The sequence below is a fragment of the Vanacampus margaritifer genome, chromosome 8 (genome assembly GCF_051991255.1).
Source record: "Vanacampus margaritifer isolate UIUO_Vmar chromosome 8, RoL_Vmar_1.0, whole genome shotgun sequence".
NCBI classification, from domain to species: domain Eukaryota; kingdom Metazoa; phylum Chordata; class Actinopteri; order Syngnathiformes; family Syngnathidae; genus Vanacampus; species Vanacampus margaritifer.
The window spans coordinates 1,501,016-1,521,681 of record NC_135439.1 but is presented as its reverse complement, the minus strand read 5'-3'; the positions used below and the strand labels follow the sequence as shown (position 1 = coordinate 1,521,681).

General features: G+C 38.8%; 2 protein-coding genes across 3 annotated transcripts; both read left to right on the top strand.

Moving 5' to 3' along the window:
* Positions 1-244: 244 nt before the first annotated feature.
* On the top strand, positions 245-13,993 carry pxk (PX domain containing serine/threonine kinase). Of its 2 annotated transcripts, XM_077572788.1 has the most exons (19): positions 245-545; positions 2,050-2,100; positions 2,233-2,280; positions 2,614-2,800; positions 3,241-3,318; positions 3,419-3,492; positions 3,653-3,727; positions 3,825-3,929; positions 4,472-4,573; positions 4,652-4,813; positions 6,053-6,170; positions 6,244-6,322; positions 6,519-6,567; positions 7,367-7,444; positions 7,620-7,706; positions 7,790-7,853; positions 8,739-8,798; positions 9,903-9,932; positions 12,507-12,655. In XM_077572788.1, the coding sequence occupies exons 1-18, from the start codon at positions 444-446 to the stop codon at positions 9,917-9,919; spliced, it is 1,536 nt and encodes a 511-aa protein (XP_077428914.1). In that variant the 5' UTR covers positions 245-443; the 3' UTR covers positions 9,920-9,932; positions 12,507-12,655. The 2 variants fall into 2 exon arrangements, with proteins under 2 accessions (XP_077428914.1, XP_077428913.1); XM_077572787.1 differs by lacking the exon at positions 9,903-9,932 and having other exon boundaries at positions 247-545; positions 12,507-13,993.
* Positions 13,994-14,744: 751 nt separating this feature from the next.
* pdhb (pyruvate dehydrogenase E1 subunit beta) lies at positions 14,745-20,298 on the top strand. Its single transcript, XM_077572789.1, has 11 exons — positions 14,745-14,859; positions 14,940-14,999; positions 15,601-15,708; positions 15,868-15,930; positions 16,034-16,069; positions 16,163-16,353; positions 17,550-17,644; positions 17,729-17,839; positions 19,016-19,107; positions 19,197-19,338; positions 19,792-20,298. The coding sequence occupies exons 1-11, from the start codon at positions 14,821-14,823 to the stop codon at positions 19,935-19,937; spliced, it is 1,083 nt and encodes a 360-aa protein (XP_077428915.1). The 5' UTR covers positions 14,745-14,820; the 3' UTR covers positions 19,938-20,298.
* Positions 20,299-20,666: the final 368 nt, after the last annotated feature.

Here is a 20,666-nt window from a genome sequence, read left to right as displayed (position 1 = left end):
AATTTTGAACCATAGTATGATTTTTTTTTTTTTAATAAATAATTCACCACATTGTGCAATGAATGAATAATAGTCTTTATGGTACATTTGTACAAAGTACATGTAATTTTAAAAATACAGCGTATTTTAAGGTTATTTTTTAAGATAATTTGTTATGTAATGTCCACCATGTTTATTTTTGAACATTATTTTCTTGTCCATTTAAAATTGATTTTACCTCCCTCCTTCAGGTGGCGGTAGAGCGTTCGCCCCACGATTGCTCAACCTCCGTTCAGGTCTCATTTCAGCAGACGAAGCAGCCTTGAGTTTTCATTACGCTGAAGCGAAGCTACTCGGACCCTTCAGCCGGACTCAAGCGTCTTCATTTCGGGGACAACACGTTTGACAGTCGAGGGCGCTCGAATCGGACTTTCACCGGTTACCCACCACCCCCGAGGTCCGGGATGTCTTTCCTGGCGAAGCCGACCCCCGGCCGGTTACTCATGGACGACACGGTCCCGCTGACGGCGGCGATCGAAGCCAGCCAGAACATCCAGTCCCACACAGTGAGCGTCACCTTTTTATTTTATTTTATTTTTTACCGGTGCGAGAGTCAGCCGAGTGGCCGCGTCTTGTGCAACACAACGTGGCGGGGACGAAGCAGTTTGTCCGCATGTCATTGGTTCCATTATCGGACACGTTCGTTGTTATCACTATCTCGAAAAGTGACGTTAGTCGGCGCGGTATACCTGGTAATGTTATTGGACAGTTTCGTGCCCCCGGGTTACCTGGCTCCATTATCGGACACGTTTGTGCCGTTATTCTAACTGCACCACTGAATATTTGCTGATAATTAAATAAATAAAGTCACCCACGGTATGTGGTTTTGTTGTTGTTGCTTTTGGCTGCGGTCGAATTACTGCCACTGTGATGAAGCAATTTCCTGGAAGCTTCTGTGCAGTTGCAAAGTAATGAGGTGCTGACAGCTGTGACTCAGGGCTCATTTAATTTATTGCTGCAATGCCCCGAGCTTTCCTCGATTGTTTGGCACACATCAAACGAGTTGTGCTTTTAAAAAGTAAACATCTATGCAGTAAATCGCAACGGGTTCTTTCCCGTGTCCGATAATGGACGCAGACGTTGGCTGCCTGTTGACAAGATTCCGGCTGGGATCAGCTGAGGTTGACAGTTAGCTTAGCATGCTAACGCCAAATGCCAACCAACGCGCCCACTGGCGGCCGAGGTTTGTTTTTCTTCATCCGAATGTACAACGGGTGTCTTTCACGAACATTTTTACGATCACAAACACGTGATGAAAGCAAACGTTGTTTCTACGCTGGTGACGTGTTCCGATTTATTTTTATTTTTTTAATAAACAGCGGAAGGGCACGTCATTAGGTACACCAGTTAATGACAGCCACAGGAGCGCTGCGTGGAATGGCCAAGCGATATAAAAATAAAAAAAACATGAAACTAACGTTTTTCCCAGCATTTACTTGTATCAACTTCCACAGAAATATTTTTCTTTTGACAGATTATCTGTAATTGAATTGAATTACCCTCAATCTGATTTCCCCCGACCGATAAAATAAAGTTATTTTTGACGTTGTCCCTAGTGCAAACACACACAGAGGTTTGTTTTACTATCTTTGTGGGGGCCATCTCATTGGCATTTCCTAGCCCCTTCCCCTAACCCCAACCATCAAAAATGATTGCTTACCCCTATTCCTTACCCTAACCTCAACCATAACCCAATTCAAACCTAAACTCTAAAACCAAGTCTTGACCCTCAAAAAGAGGTCTTGAGTTGTGAGGACCGGCTGAAACGTCCTCACTTCACAAAAATGTCCTCAATCTGTTGGTTAAAGATGTATTTTAGTCCTCACAATGTTGTATGTACTAGTACACACACACCATTTAGAATAGTCTGCAAGCTTAATGCTAACTGACAATGCAAAATACCATAGAGGGGCTAACAAAACTAGCATCACTGTTGCAGTTATTATTCCTAAAAAAAAAAAAATGGTGTCTGTCATGTAATTTCCCTTTTTGATTTGTGTGTGTGTTTAGGAGTACATCATCCGAGTCCAGAGGGGAGTGTCCTCGGAAAACAGCTGGCAGGTATAAGAATAAGCCCATCGACCAAAACTTACACAAAAAAAGTGTTTTCCTCCGTTTGGAGGAAAATAAACAATCACAGCCCATCTTCCACTTCCACTAAGTGTGTACATGCGTGTGTGGTGTGTGTTGTAGGTCATCCGGCGCTACAGTGATTTTGACGTTCTCAACAACAGCCTCATGGTGAGTTTTTATCCACCTTTTGAGTCACTGACTGGTGACATGTTTTTGGCCTTATGATGTTTTTGGCCGTAACATTAGGTACACATTAGGTCATGAATCAGATGCAAGAGCAAAAAAAAAACATGTCAAGGCAGCAGTAAATCGGATGAGTCTGGGAACTGAACGCTCATTCTGAGGAGGTCCTGTCTTCAACCTTTGCAGTGATCCCATAACAGGATGCTGCGAGATTTTTTTTGCTGAGGTTTTTCCCACTCACTTCCTGTTTCTTGCGGCAATCCAGCGCACAAGGACCATTAAAAAAACAAAAAACAAATTCACTATGTGCTTCCATAGGTTTGTGGCGTCAGCTTTCCTTTCCCGCCCAAGAAGCTGATCGGCAACATGGAGCGCAACTTCATCGCCGAGAGGCAGCGCGGCCTGCAGGCCTATCTGGACGCCGTTACCCAGCATCCTTTGCTGTGCACTGCCCTGCCTGTGAAGAAGTTCCTGGACCCCAACAACTACGCTGCCAACTACACAGGTGTGTCCATGGCAATTTCACCTTTTCCTTTCATTTTCTTACAGGAAGTAGAGGAGTAACTCTACTTAGCTTAAGGCTAGCGCACAATGCAAAACGCCATAGACAGGCTAACGAAACTTGCGCTACTTGTAAACGTTTAAGCAATGTGTGTTGCCGCGCATGTACATAGACAATAACAACACAGGCATATATCATTTAGTCTGATATCTTAATTTCTCAAGTTACTTTAAACTGTTTTTATTTAAAAAAAAAAGTGTGTGTGTGTGGGGGGGGGGGGGGAGACCAAATCCAATAAAAAAAGAAAAGGTAATTTTTCTTAATTCAACAATTTACAATGGCCATTGGAAGTGCTATTTTTCTCATAAAAAAAACACCCTGGCAAACGTTTCCAACCAACAAAAAAACACATCCAACATTTTTTCCATGTGTTTGTCTTTCAGAAATCGCCCTGCAGCAGGTCTCCATGTTCTTCCGCTCGGACCCCAAATGGGCGGTGGGGGAGCCCCTCCGAGACGTCGGTACGGCGCTTCAGCCGACGCCGTGATCGCAAAGTGCTCGTCAGACTCGGTAGCAGCACTCCGATAACACGATCGCATTTTTAATTTTTTATTTTTGCAGGCTGGAGGATCAGGAAGAAATATTTTCTGATCAAAAACAAAGAACAAGCCAAGGAGGCGTACCTGCTCAGCTGGGTGAGTGTCGCACCACAACTACGCATTTGTGTTCATTTGAAAGAAGATTTTTCACATTTTAAAACCATTTGCACGTCTCTTAATTACTTAGAAACTAGCTTTGGCCGGCATTATGTAAATGAGCTGAACTTTACGTCAGAATTCGTCAAACTGTGTGCAGGTGGACTTGGGCCCTGACAAATTCCTGTCCGACAAAGACCTGCAGTCCACCATGAAGATCCTCACCAGCCTCTCCGTACGTACGCCTCATATTATGGGATGTCTTCGCGGTCGTCCACTAACCCGCCTTTGTGAAACGGATTCCTATCTGCAACGTCATCTCTTCTCTGCAGAGTCCATACTTGTGCCCGCTGTTGTTCTCCAGCACCAGCGAGTCTTCGGCGCTTCTCATCCGACCTTTCAGCGAGGCCGGCTCCTTGCGAGACCACATCTGTAAGGTAAGCAGTTTCACAATTCCCACTTTTCCTGAACGTAGCCGTTAAACCAGTCAACCTTGGAAGCTACTTCTTGTTTACTTAACACCAAGAGCTACCAGTTTGATATACAAATTTGCTCAAATGACCTTTGGTTATGTTGTTATTAGGGGTGTCAAATTTAGTGCATTCATTTTGAGTTGATATGAAGTTCCGCCCCTCAGCAGAAATCAAAATTGAGCAGTAATAAATTGAAAAATAATGCATATATTTGTGGAGACTGACAATTGTACATTTAATTGTACATTTAGGACAGATATAATATGTTTGAGTAATTGTAAATTAACTATTGAACTCATGCGATTAATTAAGATTAAATCGCCTGACACATCTAGTTATTATTAATGAAATGATTCAATAATGATATGCATCAATGTTAAGAAACCGATTTTTGCATACATTTTTTTGCATTTACGCGGCTCATGTCATTCCCTTTTAAAGCAGTTTTCGTCAATTATCATTATTTCAATATTTTATTATTTTATTTCTCAATATTTGTGTGTCAGGTGAAGCCCAGAGAGAATTACCTGAAGAAGTACGGAAACCCCAAGAAGATTCAGCCTCTTGAATTGTCACACATCAAACTGTACGGCCGACAGATACTGGAGGTACGCGCACACGCGCGCACACACACACACTCGGACACTCACTGGCAATGAAGTGTTTGTGCGTTTGTGTGTGTTTAGGGCCTGCGACTCCTCCACGACGGCGGCCTGTTCTTCGGCCACCTGCATGCCTCCAACGTGATGTTGGAGCAGGGCGTGTGCCGCCTGACGGACGTAGAGAATGGCATGCTGGGAGTTCCCTCGCACCTGCGACCCGTTGTCACCCACTTCAGGAAGATTAACGTATGTTTTTACAGGGTTCATTCTTAATATGACTTACCAACATCATCCTTGAGGACATTTAGATGTTCCTTCTGAGGTAGAGGTTTTTTTTGGTATGTTTTTTAAACTCCCTCAAGTCTGAACTTGTAGTACTGCATACTGCCACATGTGGCAGCACTAAGGTCTATTGGGCTAAATGCAGAAAAATTAGAGGGAGACCAGAAGAAGATCTTCCGGAAGTTACAGCTAAACTGAAGCTTCCTTGTTGTTAATTGCTGTAATTTGTAACTTAAAAATTAAGTGTTTTAATAGTTTTAAATGTATTTAAGGTATGTGGGAGGTGTAAAACTGTAATATTTTTTATGTGGTCCTTATTGTGTTTTTTTGTCACTGATCTGAATATATCACTGGTTAGCTGATAGGCCAAGACTTTTGAAGTTGTGAGGCCGCCATATTGCTCCTCTCAAGAAACGTTTCTTGGCATACAATTCTGTACATTTACAGTATCGAAACTGGAGAATATTTGAGACAGTACTTAGTAGAAACAGCATGATTTATGATGTTTTAAATTTGAGAGGACTTCAGACATTTTAAAACTTGCCTTAAATACATGTACAAATTGTATGCTTAATGATGTTTACAGGAGGATACTTGTGTGTGTGTGTGTGTGTGTGTGTGTGTGTGTGTGTGTGTGTGTATGTATGTATATATATATATATATATATATATATATATATATATATATATATATATATATGTATGTATGTGTATATGTATATGTATATATATATATACACTACAGAATTATAACTGTAATTCAACAAAAGATGCCTCTGCTAAACATAATATTGGGGTCTAAGGAACTGAGCGATTTATTAAAAAAAAAAAAAGTGGGGGGGGGGTATTCAAAGCAGCACATACCTTCCAATTATTATCATTATTTTTTTTCTTTAACTTTATAATCATTTTTTTCTTTACCCCCCCCCCCAAAAAAAAAAAAAACGCCCCTATATGAACTGCCTACGAGATGTATATGTCTAATCTGTATGTATACCGTATAGTTTATACAGTAATCTGCTCCAGGATGGGAGGAGCAAGATGGCCGCCCTGTCGATTTGGCGGCTTGCACGGGCGTGTATGGGCTATGGGCTATCCAGTCATATATACTCAGATCAGTGTTTTTTGTTCACTTCATAGACATTTAGAGCATACGGAAGCATATTTGGTAACTTAAGCGGACATGTGTGTTTCATTGTGTAGACGGTGGAAAGCATGGATGTCTTCTGCTTCGGCCATTTACTCTACGAGATCACGTACGGCCGACCGCCTGACAGCGTCCCCGTGGACAATTATCCCAACATCCCGTACACCGCTGTGGGTGAGTACGCGCACATTTTGTATGTGCTATCTTGTATCGTATTGCTCTAATGTGTGTGTGCGTGCACGTGTAGTGTCGGTGTTGCAGTCCATCTTGTCTACAGAGGCCTGCAAGTCCGGGATGCCAACAGTGTCGCAGCTCATTCAAACGCCGTACGTTTTTTTCCCTCGCTTAATTCGTCAAACAAATCGAACATCAAACCAAGTTTGTGTTTAATGTGTAATATATTTGCGCTTTTTACATGCTCATTTACAGTATGTAGCGTGCTTAGTATGCACAGTGTGTAACATGTTTTTTGGGGAATGTGTATCAAAGGCACTAACTTTTTTCCTGTTTCCTTTGATGCAGGCTGTTCGGTGACGTTCCTCTACAGCACTCGGAGAAAGTGCAGATCAGGGTAAAAAAAAAAAATAAATAATAATTTTTTTTTTATGCACATAGATGAATATAATGTCAACATTATGTATAATGTTTCCGCGGGTCATTAAAAAGCATTAAATGAGTCTTTAAATGGATTTTTGTTGAAATGAAGACCTTAAAAGGCGCATTAAATACGATTTAATTTACAATTGATGTCAAAACATTTTTGTTCATGCTTTGCTTTGCATACAACATTGTGCAAATGAGTCACTATAACACAATTTAACAATAATAAATGTGCACAGAAAATGTACCGTATTTGTCGTGCCTGGTGACTACTTGTAATTCCCAACTAACAAAATGTGGCTGGAGTCCACGAGTTGCTTCGTGTTCCAAATAGAAATTGCTCTGAATATGAAAAGGAAAAATGTACTGTTCTGTTACCAATGTCCAACATGAAACACCGATGCATTCTAGTGGCAGAAAATTACTTCAGCACAATTCTATGACTCAATGATTCACATTCCGTTTAACTGTTTATATTTTTAACTTCATAAATTACTGTAACAACTAAAATATACCACCACATTTGTATTTGGAACCAAAGTATTTTATTGTACATGTAGAACAGATATAATGTGCGTTTATGGAAATCAAGCCATTCATTATGATCAAAAGTCTTAATCAACTGACAGCTCTAATGTACAGTATGTCTGCGTGTATAAGCAGTACGACGTGGGCTTTAATTTAGCTTTAAAAATGGCATGAAATTGGATTTGCTGATACCTGCAGAAACCCTGCAAGTAAGCTGTTGTGCATCTCTCGAATCCTTCCAGGTGCCAAGCAGGCTGAAGGAAGCCCTGAAGGCGGCCAAGGAGCGTGTGGAGAAACGTCTGCAGGAGGAACAGAAAGTGGTGAGTTGATCTCCAAATAGAAGCAGAAACCCTCTCGCTGCGTCCCACAACCTTTTTGCCCTCATCACGCTCACGTGTCGTTATTTTCCCCGCTCTGACGCATTTCAGCGTTGCACTCCCGTGTAGCTTGCATGATCGACGTCATCGCCTATTTGTATTTCTGTTTTGCTCCAAGGTGCACCAGCACAAGCGGCTGATCAGGGCACGGTCCCATCACGGCTCCGAAGAGGAGAGGAACAGGAGGAAGATTCTGGCCAGGAAGGTACGGCGACAACACTTGACTTGAAGCCTTCCCCCGTAACGCATACGCAACGAGGCTTACGCAAGGTTGTGGCTTCGTTGCAGAAGTGCAAGCAGTCCACGTGTGAAAACGATGACGACGTCTCTGTCCGAAACAATAACAACTCTGGTGGGTTAAGTCTTTGTTTTGGCTTAAGATTTTTATAGAAGGAAAATAATGACATTAAAAATGATCTACTTTTTAAAGTGTTATGACTACAATTAAAAAAAAAATAAAAAATTCTGACAATTCTGTAAATGTTATTCTTAATAATCATAATAAAGTTAAAATAGGTGAGTTAAAAAATAATTTGAATACATATATGTTTCATATATTTTTTATGGTCAGTAAAATTATAAATACATATTGTTCGTTATAGAACATAAACCCAAATAAATATGTTGAAATTTTCAGTTTATTAATTGATAGACTATTAGTATTTTTTTAAATTGTCAAATATAAGTGATTAAAAATCAATTAAATAACACAATAAAACGAATAAACACATGTAGTTAATAGTTTTTTTCCTAGTTACTGTAGCTATATATTTATATTTTTTAAGCCAATAAGATTATAAATTTCATTAATTATAGTACAGAAATGAAATAAATTTATTGAACTGACTGTCAATTGTCAGTTAAAATACACGTAATTATTAATTCAGTCCAATAGATAATCAAAGTAATTATAAAACATGTCAAATGTAATAAATATTTTTTTAAATAAATAAATAGGCCTTTTTTAAATACCCTTTTTTAATAGAAAGTCATTCTAGCTACTGTTGCGAAATATTGTTCTAACTAAATGTTCATATTGTGCCAAAATGAAAACAAAAATCAGTACAATTATTTTTTTATTACAAAAGAATGTGCCCAAATTAACCTAATTAAAATACAAAATGGAAGCAATTAAAAAAAATGATTTAAGTAAGAATTTATAAAAAATTTTTTAATGTGAAGTAAGTCTGCAATTTGCGACTGAATGAATGAACTTGTTTCCTTGTTGTGTCATCAGGCTCGGGTGCCAGTTCCCCTCCCACGTGTCCCTCGTCCCCCACGCCGCCGCCCACCACAGGTCGGTTTGTCCGCCTTGTCCCGCCGGCAGACATCTTGTCTGTCCTCTTCCTCCTTGTCTGGCGTACTTTTTGTCCCGGATGTTCGTGTCTGCCGATTGTCTTTTTCACGAGCGCGCAGACGACGAGTACGTCCGTCACGTTCAACGTCGTCTCTCGTCAATCCACTCGCCGCCAGCCACAACATTACCCGGTACCGGACATGCGATTCCTGCACGCTGGCAACAAAAGTGCAAACACAGAACGCAAAATCGAGATAAAAAAATTTTTTTTTTAAGTCATTGCAAAGGAAACAATATGGACAGATTAGTTTATGTCGCTAATGTCATGGCCGTTGAGTGTGTGTTGTTCTATTACTTTAAATGTTTCATGTTTTGTAATGCTTAACTCTTTGACTGCCAAAAACGTTAAATAACGTTTAGTAAAATCCTATGGAGGAGTGCCAAAGACGTTAAAAGACGTTTGTTTCAAAACAGAGGTGAAATTAACCATTTTCTATTGTGGATTACTGAAAAACGGAATAAGGTAGAAACAAACTTTTTTTTTCTGATGAAAGATGAGAGTCCAATCTTTTTTTGGTAGTATGTGTGTACATAGTCCAAACACATAATTTTCTATGGACCTTGAAAGATCAGTCAAAATGCTTAAAATCGGCTGGCACCCACGGCATCCCTTTTCTGAAAACGTCTGGCAGTCAAAGAGTTAACCAGGAATCAGCAATTTCTGAATCTGGAAGTCATTAAGAGCTCAATCAAAACCACGCTCGCCTCGTTCCGAATTGAAATGCCTGTAATTCATTCCAAAAACACCAACAAGAATATTTGCAATGTGTTTTAACAAAATGACACTCTTAAGGTTTGTACTATAAAAAATACAATATATCGCAATCCAGTAATAACATCATTAAATGTAAAGAATTAGATCATGATGACATGGTGAAGTACGCCATGTGGCATCATCCAAGATGGCGGTCCAGATTTTGTTGTTTTGTTCAACGAGGTGATCCTCCTGTCAAGGTGTCTCCTGTCTTCGTCCTTTTGCTGTCTTAATGCTGATTGGTCATTTAATTGTGGTCTCTCTCTCTATGCCATGCGTCGCCACCGTAGAGCATGCTCCATTCTGACCGTGTCGTTGGGGTAAAGTAAACGTTTTTTTCCCCCCACCTTGATGATGATGATGATGATGATGATGTTGATGTTGATGGTGGGCGTCACTGGTGGGCTTAAAAATAAAAAATAAAAAAAGCTGTCGTACTTGCCAGCTTGTCAGCAAGAGCTGTTAGCACAAACAAAGCTAAATGATGCTAATGAGAACTCAGTGGCTGTGTTTGGACTGGCCTGTGTGGTGAGTTTGACGTTTTGTGGCGCTATTCCAACGTGTCAGCGTAGTCATTGATTCATTGAGTAACTTTAATGATTCAATACAAAATACACAAAAAAAAAAAAAAGGTAGAGGCAAAATGGCTATCTTGAAGTTTCGCTGGCATCGTTTTGCTACATTAACGTAGGGTGTCCAGATTTTCAAATTTAAAAACCGTGACACTACAATTTCGCTGAAAATTTAATATACAGGGACAATAGATTCTCACCAGCAACTATTTATAACAAATTGAATCAATGGTTAATCTGGTTGTGGTCTTACTCTGGGTTTTTCCTGTGTACAAAATTCAAAGGCGGCCACCTCCACCTTCTTTGCCTAAGTAACTAATAATGAATGAATGCTTTAACATGATAATAGTCCTATTCTTATTGGAACTATTATTCTTATGATTAACATTGAAAATATCCCGCCAGAAAAGCTCAGCTTGCGTTGGGTCTGAACGGCAACCGTAACATTAGACTAGTAGGACTACATTTCCCATAATTCCTAAAACACAAAAAACAGGAAATAGTTGTAGGATTATTTCACATTAAAAAAAAAAAGTTTTTAAACTACATGCGCAATTAGCTAACTGGCACTACCTAGCCGAGTGTTTCAAAACGCTTTTTCATTTGCTCTGGGCCGTTTAGGGCAGCTATATAGTCCACTATATACAAATCCCTGTATAGTGATTATGGAGGTAGGAAATGCGTGAACGAGTCCCAACGCAGCCAATGAGAAGTGCGTGCAAGTGCAGCTTGCTTAAAAGCCGGCGCCGTATGCACAGCTTTTGTTTAAAAGCCTCACAATCTGCAATGAAGGAACGCAACATCACACAAGTCCATTGGAATTCATACCTTGTCATTGGAGATTGTGACCTGCGGCATCTGTCTGTCAGCTTCAACTCATGGCATGCTGGATTTTTTTTATTTTTATGTCCCTTCGTGTCATCAGCTGCTGCCTCACCACACACACACACACACACACACACACACGTACACACTATAGTGAACAATCACTGGATTGTTCCACAAAAGGCAACTCATGGAGGTCATCCTTTTTGCTTGTTGAACACCAAATCTTGTAACGCTGTTTGAATGCGTAGTGAGTAACGGTGATCTGGAAACGGGAAATGATTTTTCAAAAATGAATCTCATCGTTAAGTTAGTAACAGCCAAATAAATAATATAGAGCAAACGTGTCATGACAGTCGGGGGTTCCTTTTTAAGGTTAGCCTAAATCAGCTAGCTATCTTTTAGCTCCATGCTACGTGGAGGTAAAGAAAAGCTACGGATGAAACCAGAAATTTCCATGCGCTTCATAAAAGAGCATACGTTTTTTTCTCGTTGTCTGGCAAGAAATCAGACTAAACTTGAGCTGCTGTTTGGTTAATTCGGATTTCCCAAATTATTTCTATTTGCCAAATGCCAGAATACTGCTGGCTAAAAAAAATTGTAGGTGTTTTTTTTTTCCTTTTCTTTTCATCAGTATGCCTATGAAAAATGTGGGAAACTTCAGACGATGATGTGTTTGGAAGCTTCTGATAGCTTTATTGACAACTTCACAAGATTTCAGATGCCTCATGGTGTCACGAGTTATGAACTCCATGTGAATGTCCAGCACGGGTTCTGTATCCCAGAGATGAACGTGCTTGCGTCCAATCTATGCGTATCGACCTAAGAACAACAACAACAAAAGATCTGCCAGAAGCTTGTGGGGGGGAAAACCCCAAATGTGAGGATTAGGGCCAGTGAAGAGAGAAAAAAAAAAAGGGTTCGCAGGATTCTCACTTTATTCTCAGAATTCGGACTTTAAAGTGAGAATTCTGGCTTTAATCTCAGAATTCTCGCTTTAAAATCCGAATTCTGAGATTAAAGACAGAATTCTCACTTGATCACTTTAATCAGAATTCTTTTTTTTATCGTGGGAATTTTGATTTTAATCACATAATTCGAACTTTAATCTCAGAATTCTGTGATTAAAGTCCGAAACCTGCCAACTTTTTTTTTTTGTCCTTCTCTTCACTGGCCCTAATCCTCTTCCGTAAAAGGCAAATACTAACAAAATGTGTGTAAACTTGTGATTTATTTTGGCACTTAGCAAATAGAAATAATTTTGGTGATCCTAATTGACCTCCAACAGGAAACTCTTAGTCTGATTTCATGTCAAACAGCAAGAAAAAGGTTTCTTTTTATATAGTGTGTATGTAAGCATCTGGTTGTCAACTTTGACAAGGATCTTGATGCCAAAGCCTTTTTCATCCCATTTTCGTGCAATCCCCTCTTGCAGGAGGAAGTCAACATTTTTGTCATGTTTGTGCCATTTTCTTATCTTGCCTTTTGGTTGCGCAGGTGGTCCTCCTCTTCCTCCGCCACCTCCCCCTCCCGCGCTGGACACCTCCTCCTCCTCCTCGTCCTCCTGCTCGTCCTCCATGGCCGCGCCCCTTCCCGGGGGTCGCACCGCCTTGCTGAGCTCCATCCAGGCCTTCAGCAAAGGCAACCTGAAGAAGGCTCAAACCGTAGACCGCAGCCGGACCCTCTTCTGACCACCGCCGTCCTCCGACGTTCCCTAACATGTGAAGACAAATCCCGAGCAAAACAATCTAAATGTTTTAGTTCACATCCCTGCCCGGGGTTTTTTGTTTTTTGTTTTTTTTTGCTTTGGGAACGGAGCCGAGGCGAGCTCCCACCCGACGTATGCTGGAAATTTGAATGTTGACTTTGTGCGGTGAAGATAACATCCAGCTGCTTTCTTGTGGATTGTTCCTGATCCAAACGTGTTGTTCTGGCGCCTTCCTGATTCCCGTCCTGGAACTGGAACATCATCTTCCCTCTGACCCAGACGTGTAATCCAGAGGAGGAAGCGTTCCCAAAATTCAAAAATACATTTCTGGGAGAAAAAAAAAAATCTGTAGTTTCGAGTGGGAAAATGACCAAAAAATACACACGCGCCCTGATTTGGTGGTCATCAAAATAACTTTTTCAAAGCAAATTAAGGACCGAATTAAAATTGTACTTTTTTTATATGATGCGCATCTCCATTGAAAGAAAGATTTTTTCTTTGTTTATTTACATTTAATTTCTTTGTACAGTATAAAAGTATCCAATTGAAAACCTATCTCCATTTTTTTAAACTGAAAAACACCCAAAACTTTTTGTGCTTAGGCTAAAGAGATTTTTTTTTTTGTTGTAACTAATGTTGGCAAAAATAATTTAAAAAATATTTTGGATCCGCCCCAAAATGGCAATACATGTTTAGAATTGGCAATGATTATAGTTGCATGAGTTATTTTTGGTGTTGTTAAATTCAATGAAAAGTGTGTATCTTTGTTTTCTTTTAAACTGCAAAACAAGCACAAAAAGTTGTTTTGGCTCAAAGAGTAAAAAGTCAGACCAGTTGCAGATATTTCCGTACTGTCATTTTATATTTTTTCAACCCATTCAAGAGCGCCTAAAGACAATTTGAACTAAAGATTATGTGTCAATTGCAAGACTTCCAATGGCTGTCCCTGTACAACTTTATTTTATTTTATTACAATGCCTCTACTCATGTTCAAATGTTTGCACCATCAGAGCTTCTATTATTCTTGTATTGTGCCATATATGTATGATATGATCCTTGTGCCTAGAGATGAATGTCTGACTGTGTATAGGATCACAGATTAGACTTGGGAGGACATTTTTGTGGAAAACGTCAAGAGATTGTTTGAATGTTTGTGGCTTGTTTTTAATGCCCCGTTGCATTCCATTTGAATTGTGGCCGAATGTTCCTCTGCAGCACTTTACCCTTTAAAGCAAATTCTGTGGCGTCAATATAAACAATAAAGTCCCAGATAGTGTTTGATGCTTTGATCCTTTTTTTTTATGTCATCCCCATATTTTGAAGCCTAGTCTAAAAATATGTGTCCTTTTTCATGGTCATGGCACACTTTTTTTCTTCTTTTTTTTCCCTCTCAAAGGCCATATCTGAGTTTTAAAACAAACCCATCGGCCAGGTGAGTGACGGGTGAGTTTTAAAAACAAAAACAAAACAAAAAACGGTAAAATGTGTATGTACAATATGCAACATAGTATTTTCTAATTTTTAATTCAATTGTAATTATTTGCAATATATCAAAAATATTTAGTGATGCATAAATTAATAGTACGTTCAGATTGTCTAAAAATACAGTATATTTTAATAAAATTATTGAATACATTGTAATGAATAATTTATGGGAACAAAATGCTAAATTAATGCAACAAATTTTGCAGGACTTGCACATGTGTGATACAATTTAATTGTTTCACCACATTCTAAATTAATGTTATATTTGATTTAGTGTGGAAGCATAACATCTATATCGCTGCCAGTAATCAATATTTGGTTGCCCACTTGCGATCAATTTTAAATCTAAAATCAAGTGCTCTTGAATGAGGTGGTTTGTTCAGGTGTACGTAATATTGTAATATTGTGACTCATACGCATGCGGTCTAATGTTGCGGCGTCGTGCCCTTGGATCCTCTGAATAACACTCCGCCCTCTTTAATATTTACCCTACTCTGATTGGCTCTCTGTGACCACACTTCCTGGTCACTGCATTAAAACCGCATCTTGGATTGGTTGAAATCTCTTTACCGCCCTCTGGCCTCGCCCTCTCATCGGCAATAGGAGTACAGGTTCAAGATGGCGCTGTCCGTGAAGTCCGTTCTCCGCTCCGGAAGGGTACGGAACGTGGAAAACACGTCAAATGTTGTCGTTTTGCTCACGTTTACGAGTCATGTCGTGTCTGTGACTTCCTACAGAATGCCGTGTCGGTGCTGCGGCGACGGGCCTTTCACAGGAGCGCCCCGGCCGCCGTTCAGGTCAGTGTTGGAAGCTAGCAGGCTAACGTCACCGCGGCTAAATTAACATCTGGTTTGAGTCGATGGCACACTTGCGTCCCTTTTTACGTCAAATGTAGTTTTGACATCCTCTCCACTGAGCACATTTGAGGACGCCTTGCTGCTGATCATCCTTCTGTAAATTGTTTAATTGTTGTTTCCCAACTTATTACATTAGAAATCGGAACATGTCATAATTATCTGATGGCAATTTCACCATACGGTCTTTAGTCACTTCAAAAAGCTACTCTGCTTTTAAATGTCTTTAAATCATTTATTTGCTCAAAGTCATTATTTGTTGTTTTACTAATTTTGGTAAGATAATTTGTTCTCTTTGCTTTGTGAATGTTTACAGTTCTTTGTGGATAGTTTTAGATGATGTGCTTTTATTTTTGAGAAGCAAATTGAGTTTCCTTGTGTAGGAAATGTGCTACAAAAATAAAATTGCCTTGTCTCAACCAGATGGAAAAAATGAATCTATACATTGGCATTTGGCAACCCTTTAAAAAAAATGAGCAACAAAAAACCCCATCAAGCAATAGGTTTCACTCTCTTTTATTTTGAAATTCTCTGGTGTCCTCAGGTGACGGTGCGAGATGCCTTGAACCAGGCCTTGGACGAGGAGTTGGAGCGGGACGAGCGCGTCTTCCTGCTGGGGGAGGAAGTGGCCCAGTATGACGGTGCCTACAAGGTGTGCGGACATTTTTCATAAATTTTTTGTTGTTGTTGTTGTATTTGTTTTGTATTTCTCATCTAGTATTTATGCTCCCCCCCCCTCCACCAAGTATGTTTTTTTTTTTCATGTTTATCCAGTACAGCGGAGGTAATGTTGGTTTATGTGTCGTTGTAGGTGAGTCGAGGCCTGTGGAAGAAGTACGGCGACAAGCGTATCATTGACACTCCCATTTCTGAGGTAAGCTCTGATGTAAAGCATCCCAAACCAACACTACATTTAATTCAATAGAATTCAATATTGAATTCAAAGATATATTTGAGAGCTTTGTGGTATATTCCAGATGGGATTCACCGGCATCGCGGTGGGAGCCGCCATGGTGAGCGTCTCTACGTGCCGGATGGCTTGTCCTCGAAAAAAAATTCTGCTAAAAGAAAAAGTAAATGTTTTTTAAAATTATTTTCCTCTCCAGGCTGGTCTGAGGCCCATCTGCGAGTTCATGACCTTCAACTTCTCCATGCAAGCCATCGACCAGGTCATTAACTCGGCGGCCAAGACGTACTACATGTCGGCAGGGCTGCAGTCAGTGCCGATCGTTTTCCGGGGGCCCAACGGGGCCTCGGCCGGCGTTGCCGCGCAGCACTCGCAGTGCTTCGCCGCCTGGTGCGTTGCTACTTCCTGTCCACATTTTACACGCGTGTCGTAACCACGAAGGCTTGTCATTGCTTTGGTAAGCAGCTGAGGTTTAGTTGACCTTCCATCCTGTCATAGGGGACATTTTCACCTCTTTCGCCGCCCATTAAAATGTCCCCAGGTAAATAATACCATGATAAAATATGGGCAAATGCTTGATTAAAAGCAAAAAAAAAAATCATGAAGTCCTATCAGAATAAACAAGTGATGTAGCGTCCATATTCCATTTTTAACTCTTCTATTAAAAAAAAAAGTTAAAGTTGACAAAAAATTAAAATATTCTATAAAATGTAAAAAATATTCACATGAAAAACTTTTAACGATTACGCCTAAGAATTAAAATTATTTAAAAAAAGTAAAACATTGCGATAAAAAAACCTGAAAAATACAAGTTAAATTAAATTATTTTTTAACACGTATTAAACAAGTAATTTTTTTACAAATTAAAACATCACAGAAAACAAGGTGAAAAATTAATTAACATTTGAAATAAATAAAACAAGTGTTTCTTCAAAAAAAAAGAGCTAAAACAAAGAAAAAACTTATATTAAAAATATCTAAATAAAACAAGTATAATTTATAAAAAGTAAAAATGTAGAATTTTTGGAAATAAGTATTTTTATGTGGTTAAAAATATTTTCTTAAAAAAAACCCAATAAATATTCCTCTTCGAAGACCAATGTGAAAAAAAAAATATATATATATATATATATATATATATATATATATATATATATATATATATATATATATATATATATATATATGAATTTCTTTTTTTTTTTTTAACTAAAACATTGGGATAGGAAATAAATGCCTGAAAAATATAAGTTAAATAACTGAATTATTTTTAACACATATTAAACAAGTTTAAAAAAAATCGATTAAAAAAAAAAAAGAAGTAAAATATCACAGAAAACAAAAAAAAAATTGATTCCAAAAAAAAAAAAAACATCAAATAATTAGCTAAAACAAGTACAATTTATAAAAAGTAAAAATGACAAATTTCTGGGAATAGGTATTTTCTGTGGTCAAAAATGTTTTCTTTAAAAAAAACAAAATCAACAATTAAGTATCGTTTTTTTTTAAAGGAGGTAACTAAAAACATAAAATCCTTTGAAATGATTCAATTGTGTTTACTTTTCAATCGTTTGTGTCGTCCTCAGGTACGCTCACTGTCCGGGCCTGAAGGTGGTGAGTCCGTGGAATGCCGAGGACGCCAAAGGCCTCCTCAAGTCGGCCATCAGGGACGACAACCCAGGTGAGTCTCGCCGTCAAACGAAAAATGCCCCCCCCCCCCCCCTCCAAAAAAAACCTGGTGCTGATGATGCAAGTTCCTTGCCAGTGGTGTTCCTGGAGAACGAGCTGATGTACGGCGTCCCCTTCGAGATGTCCGACGAGGCCCAGTCCAAAGACTTCACCGTGCCCATCGGCAAGGCCAAGGTCGAGAGGCAAGGTGAGAATCGGCCAATGGCCGTCCGCCTTTAAACCGTGATGTTGGAGCCTCACTCCTTGCGTGATGCTTTTGCAAAATGGGCTACCACCCTTTCGATGCTTATTTCTCAGCTCTCACAAAAGTTTTCGTCTTCAGCTGATTTTTGTCGGAAATCAAACGAGACGCTAACTGTCAAGCTTTTAGTTAAACTAAGACAAAAGAGCAATGGCAATTTTTATTTTTTATATATTTATATATATTTTTTAATTGTTTATATTTTTTCAGTTCATGTATTGCATTAAAAAAACTATATTTTTTTACTATTATATTTTTTTCAATTATTATATTTTTTCTACTACGATTTGTTTCAGATTTGCCTACTTTTGAATTATTTTTTATTGAAATTATTATTGAAATTATTATTTTTATTTAAAATTAGGCAAATGAAAAAAATAAGAAATATAAATAATTAAAATATATAAATTTGAATGGGGGAAAAAAATCTATAAGAAAATATACAAATTGGAGGGGAAAACTGCAGTTCCAATATATACAAATTAAAATAAAAATGAATACAAAAAAACACAAATTAGAAAAATAAAAACATTTTTTTTACCAGCAATATTTTGCAAATTACACAAATTGAAATAAAAAACTAGTACAAAAAAACCTCACACATTAGAAAAAGATATATGTATTGATATTTTGCTGATAAGTGTTTGTTTTGTTTTTTCTCCTAATTTGTGTATATATATATTTATATATTTTGTATATTTTATGATTTTTTTTTTTTCAAATGAAGTTATATTTTTTTTTTAAGATTTTTTTTTTCCAGATTAACCTAATTTTAAATTATTATTCTAGTGTGTGTGTGTATATATAGCTCCTCAAACTTTTTTTTTTTTAAAAAAAATTGCAAAATATTTTTTTTCTGAGTTTTGTTGATATTTTTATATGTCCTGTACCCCAATTTTTGTATGGTCACGTTGAGTGTTTGTCTTACCTGTTTTCGATTGGTTCCCTCTTTTTACGTACAAATGTACCTCCTAATGTTCTGACAAATCTCTTATCGCCATATTTCTTGGTCATAATCCCGCTCCCGATCGCTTCCCTCACCGACGATCGCGCTATGCCGTCGTTTTTTGACATCGAAGGACCTCGACGCAAACCCTGATGTGGTCTTCTGCTGTCGTTCAGGTTCTCACGTAACTCTGGTGTCGCACTCTCGCTACGTCGGCCATTGCCTTGACGCCGCCGCCGTCCTCGCCAAGGAGGGAATCGAGTGCGAGGTACGAAAGCAAAAGTGTCCTGCTGATATTTTTCTCTTTGTTTTTAAATTGTCCTTTTTTTTTTTTGTGTTGTGTTCGTGACGATCAAGGTGATCAACCTGCGAACCATCCGGCCCATGGACGTGGAGAGCATCGAGGCCAGCGTGATGAAGACCAACCACTTGGTGACGGTGGAAGGCGGCTGGCCGCAATTTGGCGTCGGGGCCGAGATCTGCGCCAAGATCATGGAGGGTAACCTTGACTATCTTCAAAAAATAACTCCATTAAAACAAAAGTCCAAACAAAGGTTGGCAAAAAATCAAACGAGTGAAAAAAACACTCTCAAAACAAGTCAATGTTAGCTTTCAGACGAAACGACCACAAAAGAAATGTGACAAAAAGAAAAGTCGGCCTTGAGTTTCTGCCTGGGCTCTCGATAAGCATCAATTAGCCAAATTTGTGGTCATTTCTTCCACAACACGGTACGAAACTTATGTCATAATAGCCGTTTTTCCAAGCAAAATATTGCTGCCTACGTCATCTGAACTTGGACACTGCTGTGAATGGTGTTCCTCAGGGAAACGTTTAAAGTCCCTTCAGTTTTTGTGACAAAGAAAACAGTTGCTCTTCCTGTTTTCTTTGTACTTCCTGTACCTCCAAGTGATGTTTTTTTTTTTTTTCTTCTTCTTGTGCGTCGATGTTCAGGGCCAGCCTTCAACTACCTGGACGCGCCGGCCACCAGGGTGACGGGCGTGGACATCCCCATGCCGTACGCCAAGATCTTGGAGGACAACAGCGTGCCGCAGATCAAAGACATCATCTTCTCCATCAAAAAGACCCTCAACATGTGAAAGGCCGGGAAATGTGTTTTTAAAAAATTCCAAGAAAAATAATATATTGTAAATACAGTCCAATGTTTCCGGAACGCGCGAGTTCCGCTCCTACCTTCCTCGCCTTCAAAATGAAAGCAACAAGCAAGCGTTGGATCTGTCTTGTTAGTTTAACTAATGAACTATCAACATATTTATCAGGTAGCGTATCGGCAGCATTTGCGACTGAATTGTGTTTTGTTTCCCCCCCGAGAAAATTGTTTGTTTGAGGCAGCGGGAGATGAAGTCGTAAAACAGGCCGGGCTATTTTCTGCTTCTCTGTGGATGTTTGTCAATGTAAATGACTGTTACCACAATTAAAGAAAAACACTTCCATACATTATTTGAGTTTCCAGTGACATTTTTCCAAGTTGGACCTTTTTTGGGGGGGGGGCTTGTTTTTTTTTTACATGCATAACAATTAGCAAGAAAGACATTGCTGACATTACCGCACAATTTTTCAGAATGAATCAGTTTTCTACTTATGCTTCTGTAAAGTAAGTTTTTTTTTTTTAATGACTACATATAGAGTAAAGTGTTTTGTTTTTTTTGTTTTTTTTTTATGACAATGTTTTTTTGTTTTTTTAAACAAGCATGCAAGTCGTTTTCGTTTAAATGGACCATATATATATGTGGTTGTTTAAAAAAAAAAAAACGCCTTACTGTACATTCTTTTGTTTTTAAAAAATGTTCGCTTTAAAAATAAAACAC